The sequence below is a fragment of the Cajanus cajan genome, chromosome 1 (genome assembly GCF_000230855.2).
Source record: "Cajanus cajan strain Asha chromosome 1, NIPB_CcT2T_4, whole genome shotgun sequence".
Classification (NCBI taxonomy): domain Eukaryota; kingdom Viridiplantae; phylum Streptophyta; class Magnoliopsida; order Fabales; family Fabaceae; genus Cajanus; species Cajanus cajan.
Window position 1 is genome coordinate 86,436,221 of NC_138517.1, and position 14,854 is coordinate 86,451,074.

At 29.2% G+C, this 14,854-nt stretch overlaps 1 protein-coding gene and 1 pseudogene across 1 annotated transcript; both read right to left on the reverse strand.

The window, feature by feature from the left end:
• Nucleotides 1-177: 177 nt before the first annotated feature.
• LOC109817777 (fruit bromelain pseudogene) lies at nt 178-4,736 on the reverse strand (annotated as a pseudogene).
• A 4,161-nt stretch (nt 4,737-8,897) lies between these two features.
• LOC109817776 (fruit bromelain) lies at nt 8,898-10,552 on the reverse strand. The gene is made up of 2 exons (XM_020383121.3): nt 9,997-10,552; nt 8,898-9,767 (listed from the first exon to the last, which is right to left on the reverse strand). Exons 1-2 carry the CDS (start codon nt 10,487-10,489, stop codon nt 9,181-9,183), a joined length of 1,080 nt encoding a protein of 359 aa, XP_020238710.3. The 5' UTR covers nt 10,490-10,552; the 3' UTR covers nt 8,898-9,180.
• Between the last annotated feature and the right edge of the window lie 4,302 nt (nt 10,553-14,854).

The window sequence follows — 14,854 nt, forward strand, 5'->3', positions numbered from 1 at the left end:
GTTTTTTTTTTACACGTGGTCTTAGTTAAAAATTGGCATTAATACACTTTGCTTACAAGTAATTATAAGAAATTAATATATATATATATATATATATATATATATATATTAATAAAAATAAAAAAAATTATAAAGATAATTGCAATAAAAATCAAATATAAATTTCATATTTGTAACTTCCTCAACTCTTTCTCTCCAATCAACTAACAACTTATGAAATATATATTAAATTAAATTATTAATAGTAAATCGTAAATACGAGAACGAATTCTATAAACTAGACGACACACAAAATAGAGAGACAAAAACCTAAATTATAAATGAGAATAAATGGTATAGATTACGCATCGACAGTTGGATAAGTAGCATGTATAGCTATGCCACAAACACCTTCAGGTCCACCACTATCCCTCAGCAACCTCATGTAGCCATTCTCTCCCCAACCCTCACCCCATGAATTCTTGATCAACCAGTACTTGGTGCCCTCTTCATTTGTCCCATAACCAATTATAGTGACCGCATGGTTGAGATAAGTTCCACATGGTCCTTCAAATATACCTGATCTGTATTGCCTAAAGTTATCATTGATACGGATGGCAACCGAGATACTGGTTGGTTAACTACAGCTTGTAGTAGTTGCGCTTCACTGTGTGAAGGTACATCTTGAACACCGCTTATTTGGACACTAGAATGTTTCACTTCACTCTCTCATATACCTGCAACTCCTTTGTATCGATAGTCGCTTTCACTAGCAATTCCCCCGTTTCCGATGATATAGTCTAAGGCCGTATGCACGAATTCTCCATGACACCCATTGTTACCGTTATCACAGTCCACTAGTTGTTGCTCTGACAAGGAGATCAATTTGTTTGTTTTGATTTGGTAAATGCCTTCTACAGCTGCCACAGCTGAAAAGGCCCAACAACTTCCTGCAATGCAAACAGTTTTGGGTTATTTAGCTACTTCATTAACTTTTCTGATGCTTAAACACCTAATTTTTGGGTTAATTAGACTTTTTGCCTGTAAAAATTGCCACCACACTAGAATTAAAAAACTGATAGAGGAGAAGGTCAAATTTCTCTATTTTATTTCACTGTATAATCAAACAATACAATGATATATATATAGATTAATATTTGTCCTTCAGAAGCTCAAAAGCTTAAAATTCTATTAACAGCTTACAATCAAAACCCATTATTGCTAATAACTATTGACTCTTGACCTTTTATTTGAACCAAATAAGAAACTGCTAAATTAAAACCATTAAAAACTGACATTTAAGTTTATTTCAACAAAACTCCCACGTAAACTTAAATGCTTCTGCCATCTTTCATGCCAATCAATTTCTTGCTGTTATTGAAAAGTACTGTCGGTAGCGGTTTCGTGAAGATATCTGCGACTTGGTCTCGACTTGCCACGTGCACTAATTCCACATTTCCTTCCTTCACATGATCTCGGATGAAGTGAAAGCGAACATCAATGTGTTTGCTTCTCTCATGATTTACTGGGTTCTTTGCCAATTCAATTGCTGATTTATTGTCAACTCGTATCACAGTCGCAACATTTTGTTGTTGCTCCAATTTACCCAACAGATTTCTAAGTCATATTGCATGACATACACACCAAGACTCTGCCACATATTCTGCTTCACATGTCGAGAGTGTTACGATTGGTTGCTTTTTGAAAGCCAAGTAAAAGTTGTGTCTCCTATAAAGAACACATATCCCGACGTACTTTTTCGATTGTCTAAGTCTCCACACCTGTCACTGTCAGAATACCCAATTAACTTGTAATCTTCCGCACTTGAATAGAATAAACCGAGTGACACTGTTCCTTGAATATACCGTAGAATTCGCTTCAATGCCTTCTAGTGTGAATAAACAGGCTCCTCCATGAATCGACTTACAATGCCAACACTTAATGAAAGATCTGGTCTTGTGCATGTGAGATAGCGAAGACTTCCCACCAAACTCCGATATTTGCTCGCATCGACTCGATCTCCTCCATCAAATTTTGAGAGTTTTGCACCCGGTTCCATTGGTGTTGATACTGGATTGCAATATGTCATCTTGTATTTTTCCAAAATCTCCTTTGCATATGTCTCCTGTGACACAAAAATCCCTGTCTCTCCTTGTCTTACCTCTAGACCAAGAAAAAACTTCATCAAACCCAAATCTGTCATCTCGAATTCTCGTGCCATTGTGCTCTTAAACTCTTGTACCATCTCATTATTGTTCCCCATGAAAATGAGGTCATCAACATAAAGAGCTACAAATAACATATTAACTCCACTCTTTTTCACATAAAGGGCATGTTCATAGGGACATTGTTCAAACATGTTCTCCTTGAAGTATGTATCAATGCGAGTATTCCATGCCCGTAGTGCTTGCTTCAACCCGTAGAGCGCCTTCTTCAATTTCAACACCTTATTCTCTTCTCCACTTTTCACATATAACCAAGTGGTTGTTCGATGTAGATTTCTTCTTCGAGTACACCATTCAAGAATGTCGTCTTGACATCCATTTGAAATATCGGCCATTTGAATTGAACCGTATGTGAAATGAGCAATCGAATTGTCTCCATTCTTGTAACAGGAGCAAACACCTCATCATAGTCAATTCCCTCCTTTTGCTTGTATCCCTTTGCAACAAGTCATGCCTTGTACCGTTCTATTTCGCCTTGAGCATTCATATTTCTCTTAAACACCCACTTCACACCAATGGGTTGACTTCCTTTTGGCAATTCTGCTAACTCCCATGTGTTGTTGCGGTCAATTGCTCTAATCTCCTCGTCCATGGCTGTTTTCCACTTCATGTCTTGCATTGCCTGTTCAAAACTTATATTTTCAGAATCAGCCAAGAGATAGACAATGTGTACCTCATTTGTTGAGTCATACAAATCTTGCAAGCTTCACATTTTGGGTTGTTGCGGTTCATTTTCATCATCAATAGTTTCAGGATTTGTTGATTTAATTGTTGGTATAATGGTTGAAGATCCTCCATCTTCATTGATAACCTCTGTTGAGTTACTCCAATCCCACTTGCTTGCTTCATTAACTCGTACATCACGACTTACCACGACCTTCTTGCTTATTGGGTCTAACAACTTGTATCCTTTTGCTTTCTCGTCATACCCAATAAAAATATACCTTTTGCTTTTGTCTTCGAGCTTCGTTCTTCGCTGATCTGGCACGTTTGCATAGGCCACACTACCAAATACTTTGAGATGAGAAACTGTTGGTTTTTGTCCGCTCCATGCCTTTTGTGGAGTTTGATCATCCAGCTTCGCATGTGGACACCGATTTTGCACATAGACAGCACATTGCACAGCTTCCACCCAAAATTCCTTCGGCATCTTCTTGCTCTTGAACATTGACCGAACCATATCAAGAACTGTCTGATTCTTCCTCTCGGCCACACCATTTTGTTGGGGAGAGTATGGTGCGGTTAGAAATCACCTTTTCGTCTTTGATTGACGCCTTGATTTGGAGTGCTTGCTCAAGTATCTCCTCCTTCTTCATCTTCTTACATTTTTCATGTGCCTCGAGAGATCCGGCGAGCTCGTCGACCGTGAGCATTGTTAGGTCCTTTGACTCTTCTATAGCACATACGACATTCTCGAAACTATCAGTTAATGACCTCAAAATCTTCTCCACAACTCGTACATCAGTTAACGTCTCTCCGTTTTGGTTGAGTTGGTTCACCACGGTTTGAACACGTGTGATGTAATCGGAGACCCCTTCTGACTCCTTCATCTTCATGCTTTCCAACTCGCCGCGAAGAGTTTGAAGGCAGACTTGTTTAACCTTGTCAGCTCCTCTGTACACTTTTGCCAAAATATCTCATGCTTCCTTTGAGGTTGACGCACGCGCAATCTTCTCAAAGCCTGATTCATCAACAGCTCGATACAACAGGTACAAAGCCGCCTTATCTTTCGATCGCGTCTCTTTCAACGTTTTGTGTTGGGCAGTAGAATATCCCGTGGTAATTTCCGGTTCTTCGAAACCGATAGAGAAGAAGGTGAAATTTCTCTATTTTATTTCACTGTATAATCAAACAATACAATGATATATATATAGACTGATATTTGTCCTTCAGAAGCTCAAAAGCTTAAAATTCTATTAACAGCCTACAATCAAAACCCATTATTACTAATAACTATTGACTCTTGACCTTTTATTTGAACCAAATAAGAAATTGCTAAATTAAAACCATTAAAAACTGACATTTAAGTTTATTTCAACACACACTACGTACGTGTTTAAATAGTAGTTAGTAGTTACAAAAGTGAAAGAGATTCACTTACGAGAAACAAAAAATAAATAAACTGCAAAGGTCATTGCTTACCACATTCATGTTGGTTCTTAATATTGGTGACAGCTCCTTTATCTTTCCAGTTAAGTCTGTTGGAATATCAGTCAGGTTCAAGAATGTGACTGACGATGAATGTGGTCGACTTGGAATCTTGAATCCAGTATGTGATGCGATAAACTCTTGTTCAGTTAAATCAGAAAATTGATTCAGTCCTAATTTGTATTTCTTATTCTCACCACTGTTGAATGTTTCTATGTATTCCAAGTTCTCCATAAATATTTTGAAGCGTTTCTCTCTCTCTGCATCATCAGCATAGGACTGATTGTATTTTGACATCCATTGCTCGTGTGCTTTGGCAACAGTAGACTCGTACAACGTTCGAGACATGGCTTGGTACGCACATGTCCAGAAGATATAACCCATACAACAATAAGATGCTTCATTGCAACTACAGTAGTCATTTCTTTTTCACACGAAACAAAATATTATATGAAAGTAACTATGAAAAAAGTAGAGCAAGCATTTGGAATATTTATAGCATTCAAAATCCAATTGCTCAGGATAATCTCTGCAGTGATATATGCATGTGATTAAAGATTTTTCTTTTCTTATAGCATGATCAAAGATCTTTTTTTTTCTTTTAGCATGATTAAAGATCCTATTATTACATTGATGTTTATTGTTTATTTAAGTTCGACTACGCATGTTTTTATACTAAATAAAATTATTAATTGTTTGTGTGTGTTTTTGTGTGTGTCCATTTTAGATTTGACCTCTTGGTAGTGCAAGTATTTGACAATTGAATATATATAAAACTTTTATTATACAATGTCCCTAAAATGGACACACACATACTGTTGCACACACGTATTAAAATTACTTCAAAATTTGAAGTGGATTTTTTTAATTTTTATTACTTAAATATAAATAAAACTTTCATCATAAACTTATATACAACGCGCACACACATGATCACACGTACATATGATTTAGGTTAAATTAATCTTTAAGTAATTATAATTTTGTCAAATATTTAAATAGGTTCTTAAAGTTAAAAACCATCTTAAAAACATATTTATAGCTTAAAAATTTTGTAACTAAATTATTCGCTCACTAACATGTCTGGATGTTGTGAAATGACAATTACTTTTTAATATGGACATCCATTTATTTTTATTTGTTTTAAATTAAATCTCTAATTTTAATATGTTAATTATATAATACTTATAATTTCTTACACATTTATATTTTAATTTTCTTCTGACAGCAAAAGAAACAGATTCGTTCTATTAAAATAATATTTTGAATACAATGAAGAATTTTATTATAAATATTCTTAGAATAAAAAAAAGAATTTCTATATAGTTAAGGAATGAATTACCAAGTTACTTTCTTTTTTACTATGCTAAATAATAATATAAGAAGATATCATAATTTTTCTAATTTGATCAAGAATTATGTCATACTCAAAATTATATTTCTCATTACTATAAATCTAATCCAATATTAATTTGTAATCTTATTCAACAATCAAATTATAAAATTGGTGACTGTAGAATCAATTAAAAGTATATATATATATATATATATATATATAAAGGCTTATTTCACCTTCCTTTATCATTTACATGACATCTCTCGGGAATGTTAATGTAAATGATATTTTGATAATAATTTTTTTTTTATAAAGAAAGTTAATGGAATTTCAATGAAAAACTAAAAATGGATAAAGTGTTGTGTATTTGGAATTTATCAAGAGAGAAGGCCGTAATTTAAAAAATAAAAATAAAAAATAAATAAATAAAAGGAAAAATAATGTAATATTCATATCTCAGAGAGGAAAATGGAACTTACTCTAAAAGTCAAATGTTGTATAAACAAATTTTTCCTCAAAAAATTGAGGATACAATTGTCAAATTATTTCCAAATTGAGGACATAATTCTCAAAAAACAAAGTTTATTTAGTTATGTAATATAGGTTCACGTGTATTTGATATTATTTACACTTCATTACTATTTATTACTTTACTAAGTGAAGTTAAATAAAAAATATATATTCACAGTTTAAAAATATAGTTTTACTTGTGCGATACATTATATATATAATAAGTATTTGTAAATTTAAATAAAAAAATTATTCCTCATGTAAGATCTCAAATTTTCTATTAATAGTATTTGTTTAATTGATTATTATTTATTTTTATAACTAATTAGGTTAGCATTAATAGTTGTTTTAATTAACTATATATGTGTGTATAAATAATTTTATAATTAAATTATTTATTTATTTATTATTTGAGGAAAGAGTTGAGTAATTTGAGTTAAATATTTTAATTGTTGGGATTAGTAAGAAGTTAAGTTTTATAAAGAGAATTGGAGTCCGTTTTCATTTTTCACTTTCTTACTTTTCCTCATTGTATGTTTGTTCTCAAAAGATTTTGGAGAACTAGAGTTTGTGCGAGAATACCACGGAGATCCATATCCCTCGTCTAATGTTCACCAAGATAAAGGAGAAAATGAATAGTTTCACTCTGAGTGTAGAATATATGCTAGGTAATGAGAGTATAGGATGACAATGGGTAGGGTCAGAATATGGTCTTATAGTACACATTCTCATATGCACATTTAAAAATAATATCTGCACCCAGTCGGATATCCATGCAGATAATAATTTTAATCCTCATCCACATACCTGTCGGGTGCTTATGTACCCATATCCACACCTATAACCCGCATTTTACTTATGTATAAAGTAAATAAATCGATAAAGAGGTAACATTTAACACAAGTAAACATAATATTAATTTGTCATGTCTTTAACATTACAAAATTTTAACATAGCCATTCTTATAAATAAATATTACAAAATATATTTAATTCTTGTAAATAAACTTTAAAAAAATCAACATAATAAAAGTTGTAATTAAACTTCCAACATCTTGATCATGTGTTAACAATATTCTCTGAAACCTATGAAAAAACATATATAGAAATTAGTTAGATTAAAATTATAGATTAAATTATATACTATAAATTTTAAAAAAATAAATATATAGACATTTGACCTCATCATTAGAATCAACTTCTACATATTTTTGCAAATACTTGTCTTTTAAGTTTATATATTGTTTTGGTGGTCCAGTAATACCAATAAAAACTATATGACAAAAAATGAATGATTAGATAATTTAAATTAATAATTAAAACAAATAATAAAAAATAAATAAAAACAACTTTTATTAAATAAAAAAGTTTAATTATTTATTACCTTATTGTTTGTGTTTCAACCAACTTTGTGCACACATAACTGCATTTAGAGGAAATTCATGGAGTCTAAATGATGAGGACTCAAAAATCTATCTTTTGTGCTAAATGCAGATTCTGATGCTACAACTGAAATTGGATACTTGATCCATTTATTTTTCACCATCTAAGAATGTTAAAAGTAACACTCATATAGGCAAAAAAATTTCTTCCAAGTAGACCTCTATTTCAAATTTAGTCTGTGTTTTAATTGTGTCATTCACAAATGAATCATAATCATTAAGAAAATTTTTAATATTTAGATTATCCAAGTTTGACTCATTGACATTTGCTTGTGAAGTTGAAAATTTCGTTATTCTCTTAACTTTAGTTTGATACTCTTCAAATAATGAGTAGCATCATTTCTTGGTATTATTAATTTTAATTGAAAATGAGTTACCATAAAATTTAGAAAAAAAAGTAGTCTAACAACTTCAACTTGTATCTTGGATATAAAATAATAACAATATTATTATATTAATTAATATATTATATATATATAAATAAATAAATTATCATTAAGTAATTACACACATATATATATATATATATATATATATAACTAAGGGGTGGGGCGGGTTAGGTACCATGATATCCAACCCGCACCTGTATCCACTAAATTTTGCGAGTCTATATCTATCCTATACTTATCCCCATATAAACGGGTATTTACCCTCCCGCATGCAAGTCTTTTTGCAGGTGTTCGTAGGGTCTGGATTCATTTTGTCATTCCTATGAGATTGACTCTCAATCTCTTATTTGTTGCATGTATTGTATAAAGGAGATTTTTCCAATTATTATGTATATAGTGTTTTAGTCTTATCCATAATTATTCAATGTGTTAATTGATGTTGTTAACATGCATGTGTAATTAATTTCATATTTTAGATTGTATTTTTGAATTTTGGATTGCCAATGGGATCCTATATAAGAACCCTGAAAGAATACATTGATAAATGTATGAGAAAATTAGATGAGTATGTAATTGGTATGTATAATTTGTGCCTTTTAGAAGTATATCATGTTCTTTAGAACATTTCTATCAATTGAATTGTGAATTGGATAATTGGTATATGAAGAGATTAGATGAGTAATTACACGGATAGTTAATTTATATTATTTTTTATTATTGAAATATTTAAGAGTTACACTATAAATTTAATATCTAAAAGTAAAATTCAAATGAGATTATAATATTTAACAAATAAATTATTTTAATTAATTTTAAAAACATTATTTTAAAGGTGACTTTAAGCCTATTATACACCTTAAATTATCACGATTGGCCTATATATATACACGAAAAATTAAAGACAAAAAAATCTATGAAGGTGTTAAAAAAATCCATGAGAAACGTAATATATAAATTCTATAATTCATTGATTAATTATATATTCAGATTTTTCAATAATAACTCGGTACATGACGAAATAGAGAGACAAAACCTAAATAGTAAATATGAGAAACGATACGTTGGTACTCTAGATTGGAGACAAAGACGAGATGCTTAAAATAAATTACTACAATGGTACTATAACAGCGCACAAGGAACGAATTCTATAAACTACATATCAATAGTTGGATAAGAAGCATGCATAGCTAGGCCACGCAGACCTTCAGGTTGATCACTATCCCTCAGCAACTTCATGTAACCATTCTCTCCCCAAGTCTCACCCCATGAATTCTTAACCAACCAGTACTTGGTGCCCTCTTTATTTGTTCCATAACCAATTATAGTAACTGCATGGTTATGAACGGTTCCACATGGTCCTTCAAATATTCCTTCTTTGTATGAATGAAAATTACGATTGGCATCAACAGAAATAGACACTGGTTGGTTGGCCACAGCTTGTAGTAGTTGCTCCTCACTGTTTGCGGCTACTCTTTGAAAACCATTTATTTTGACAGCAGATAATTTCATTTCACTCTCGCAAGTTCCTGCAATTCCCTGGTATGAGTAGTCGCTTTCGGTAGCAATTCCCCCGTTTTCTTTGATATAGTTGAAGGCCCTTTCTTTGGATCCTCCATCACACCCATTATTACTGTTATCACAGTCCACTAGTTGTTGCTCCGACAAGGAGATCAAATTGTTTGTTTTGATTTGGTAAATGCCTTCTACAGCTGCCACAGCTGAAAAGGCCCAACAACTTCCTGCAATGCAAACAGTAAATTATGTTTTTGGGTTACTTAGCTGCTTCGTTAACTTTTCAAGTGAAACACCTTTTCTAAATTTTTAGTTAATTTAGTCTTTTTGCTGGTGAACTTGCCACCTCACTACAAGTTACAAGTTAAAGAGATCCGCTTTAGATAAATTTATCAAATCTATAAATACTAGCAAATTAGAAGAAGAAGAAAAAAAACTCCAAAGGTCAATACTTACCACAATCTCGTTGATCCTTAATATCGGTGACAGCTCCTTTATCTTTCCAGTTCAAGCTTGTTGGAATATCAGTCAGGTTCAAGAGTGTGACTGACGATGAATGTAGTCCACTTGGAATCTTGAGTCCAGTATGTGAAGCTATAAACTCTTGCTCAGTTAAATCAGAAAATTGATTCAGTCCTAATTTGTACCTCTTGTTTTCATCATTGTTGAATTTCTCAATGTATTCCAAATTCTCCATAAATATTTTGAAGCGTTTATCCTTCTCTGCGTCATCAGCATAGGACCGTTCGTATTTGAACATCCATTCCTCGTGTGCTTTGGCAACAGAAGACTCATACAAGGTTCGAGACATGACTCTGTATGCACATGTCCAGAAGATAACCCATACAACAATAAGATGTTTCATTGCAACTACAATAGCCATTTCTTTTCCTTTTTTTTGCAGAAAATAAAATGTTATATAAAATTGGCTATGAAAAAAAGGTAACATGCATTTGGGATATTTATAGCATTCAAAATCCTATTGCTGACGATAATCTCGGCAGGTATATGCATGCGATTAAAGATCCTATTCTCTATTACATTGGAGTCTATTGTTTGTTTTGGTTGACTAGAAAACACGATTGACTTCTTTGCATGTCATTATACAAAAAATACATAGTTGAATATGTAATTTTATCTTGATTATAGGTTTAATGCATTATGTATATTTAAATCTTATTTTTTATTTAAATTGAGAAATTTTAATTAAAAATTAATATTTTATAGTTATATTTTTATCAAGTAACGTATTAAAATTAATTCAAACTTCAGAAGTGAAAATTTTTTTTTCTTAATTTTTATTACTTTTATATATATATATATATATATATATATATATATATATATATATAAAAGAAATATTCTTTTTTGGTGTCTACTTTTCCAAAAAAAAATTATATCCTTATGTTTTATTTTTTTTCTTATTGATTTATATTTAAGAATAAAATAAGAAATATATATAAATAAATAACTGTCTCTTTAAAAAAATATCTACCCACTTTTTTAAAATATTAATTTATAAAAAAAAATTTACGAAAGTGTCTTTTTCCTACTAATTAATTAATATATATATATATATATATATATATATATATATATATATATATATTACCATCAAATGTCCCTAAAATAAACACACACATACACCAGGGCTGACAAAAAAATAAGTACCAGTTTAATAACGGAACTTGAACAAGTGGAAAGCTACTATGCGGGTGCCCACACTTTAAATATATTAAAATACTTCTAATCATATATAAAGTAACTTAATTTAATTGATTTTTACCTAAACATATATGTTAAATATTTATTTTAGCACAAAAATATATTACATAGTTATTTTTTAATATAAATATGTTTTAAAATTGTTGTTACTATTATTGTTGTTATCATCATTGTTATTGTTATTATAAACACTAATAGTAGTAGCAACAATAACAATGATTGTGTTAGTAATAACAGTGATAGTGATGATAATTTGATGACAATAATAATAACAGTGTCCATAATAATGAAGTCAATAGTGGTAATAACAATGATAATGATGACAATTATAATAAAAATAACTATAATGATAATAGTACATGATAATTTTTTTAATAACATTTTAATTTGAACGAACTATTTTATAGTTTTGGTTTTATTATATTAAGTAGTTACTTATTTCAAATATTTTACACACACGAGTATATGTGGATTATTCTAAAAGTAAGTCTTGATAGACTTACTTCACTCAATAACTAATTATTTGTATCAAATTTCAATTATTTACTTATTAATTAAATATCTTTAATCTGTAGATAAAGTTTACAAATTTTTTTTAAAAAATTGAAAACTATTTGATACTTCGTTTCATCCATTCAAATTGATGGATAATTGTAAAAATATTTATATGTTGATTTGAATTTATATAATGAAATATCATATAGTTTTCAAAAAATTTAAAAATTTATAAAATTGATCTATGTATTAAATTTTTTTTAATTTAACAGTTAAATCATTTAAATTTGATAAAAAAATATAAGTTATTAAATGAAATAAATATCAAAATTCATTCTTGAAGTAAATAAATCATTTTTGTTCTCTCACTCCCTCTCTATATATATAGAGAGGAGAAGGGGGAATAAAAAGTGAGAAGTTTAAAAAGTATCAGATACCTCGTATATCAAATTGTGAGTTTCTATATAATAAAACTTCGAATATCCCTCCTACATAAATAATTATATTTTTAGAGTTATTTTTTCTTCATTTGGCCACTTGACTTCTCTTGTTTTAAATATGAAACGTGCATGAAGATATAGTTAATTATATTTATACATATGAATGTGTAAATACAATACAAATTAAATATTTTTTCATATCAATTTGGTTGTGAATTTAAATTTTGGAGACAATAATCTTAAAAACTCAGTCATTTAAATAAGATACTTTTTAATGGAAATGTTATAGTTGTTTTCGAAAAGAAATAATGCCCTAACCGCTCATATCTTAAAAAGTTTGTGACTAAAAAGTGGCATTACATTTGCTTTCCCTATTTTTTTTACAACATAATGTAGGTTTTAGATTTCAACACACATCGAAAATTGTTAGAGATTTTACATTGTTTAAAAATAAAACTTTAATAGATTATATAAATAAATAATAATTTTTATTTTATAAGTCAGTTTTTTTGAATATTTTAATTATAACCGTGATAAGATTTGAGTACTTTGAATTTCACCTTAAGATTGGATATATTTATTTTTATGTTATAAATTAGAATAAATAATTTAAAGAGTTATTTACTTATTTTATTATTGAATTTAAATATATAATTTATATATTTAAATTAAATTTCATTTTACTAATTTTTTTCTGATAGTATATATTACATTAATTAGTGAATTAAATATGGTTGTGAATTAATAAAATTTATAAAAGGTATATACAAATATATTGCTTGTTTTTAATTTACAGACAGCTGAACGAAATTGAAGGGCTGACTTAAGACTTAAGAGTGTGAGGATATTTAAAACACTTAGAAATTTTGTAACTTGAATGCCGAATGAGACGACAAATGGATATATGAAATTAGTGAACAATGAACATACGACAAAGTGCGAGCAAGAACAAGTCATCCAAAAAAGTAAAAAAAGACTACTGTGCTGATTATTGATTAATTTGGGTATTTGCAGAGTCTGGCTTTATTTTCATATTTAAGCTCGACGGACGTCAATCATGATGAACCCGTCATGCACGTTTGAATGAAGGATGTGTTGGAAATTAAAATTTAGAAAGACCAATTAACGAGATTCAATCATGTAATGCGTGTTTCTTTGTTGACGCGTCTTTTGCGTTCGATGTGGATTAAGCTACAATACGATTCGTCATGTCTGGATTGATGGAAAGGAAACAAATTTGATGAAAATGGAATGAGATGAATTTAAAAAAATGTAATAAAATAAAAAGATTTCTTTTATTTAGATATTTTATAATAGAATTAAGTACTCATTCTATAATCTGATGGTACATGAAAGAAAGGGAATGGATAATAACTATTATTCTTATATTTATATTTACTTTATAATTGTTGGCATTTTATTTTTTTGTTCCTTGAATATCAATGAGATGTAGTATTGATATTAAGGATTTATTATTATTAGTTTATAATTTTTATAGTTAAATGATTTGAAGCTATAATGGTTTTCATTATTTAACACATGCCTTAATTTTTATTAATAAAAATGATATGCTAATTATTTAAAAAGGATTTTAGAATGAGTGTAACAATTAATATAAGAAAACTACTATATCATGATATTATTTTGTTTGAAAAAACGTGTATAAGATTAGGAAAAAAAATAGAATAAAAGAGTATCCTGAATTTAGTATCATTAAGATTAAGATTTGCACACTATCATTTTATTATGTCTTTATTATTGTATTTTAAAATAATAGCAAGAGTATGTCATTTTCCCTTATATAATAACTTTGTTTGTGAAAAATACTAGCGGTATATATTTTTATGTATCTTATTATTAAATAAAATTTATATGGATTTTATTAGATAATATGAATTTTATTATTCATTTAATAAATTTTACATAAATCTTATTAAATAATAATAAAAGCGCTAAAAAAATTAATATACTGAGAACATTTTTCTTATGTGTGTATGTGAAGAGTATACTATGTAAATGACATTTCTTATGTGAGAATAGAAACTTTTATTCACAAACGTTAGATTAAAATCAAAGATCATGGTTAAAACATTCAATAAAATATATCATAGTCTTTTATTTATCAGATTTCTTTTTATCCATAAAATGGTAGATAGGGGATGATGCTTCCAAAATTAACTATCAAGCATGGAGCCAATGACATGTTACAAATCCTTAGACCAAATATCATTATCTACTTAGTAGTTAACTAAAGTTCAATAATATCAAATTTAATCCAAGACTTTACTTATTAGAGGCTAGCAGAGGCTTATTTCAAGAATTTCAATCTAACGTTAGGGGATCTCCTTGAGTAGATATACCCATAACGTATGATTTTAGTAGTTACAAGATTTGTCGAACTTGTGTCATGGAGAACACATGTTTGGACTAAATCCTATACCATTTAACACTTAACAGATTAATCTTCTAAATTTTTCTTATTTACTCATCCTCTCACCTTCATCACATCTACCACCACTAGTATCACTACTACCGCTGCCATGAATTATTTTAATGAGTGTTTTAATCATGATTTTTTATTTTAATTTGAGGATTTAGAGTGATATATAGTTTTCATTCTCACATAAAAATGTTATTCTCATATTATTCCTTAT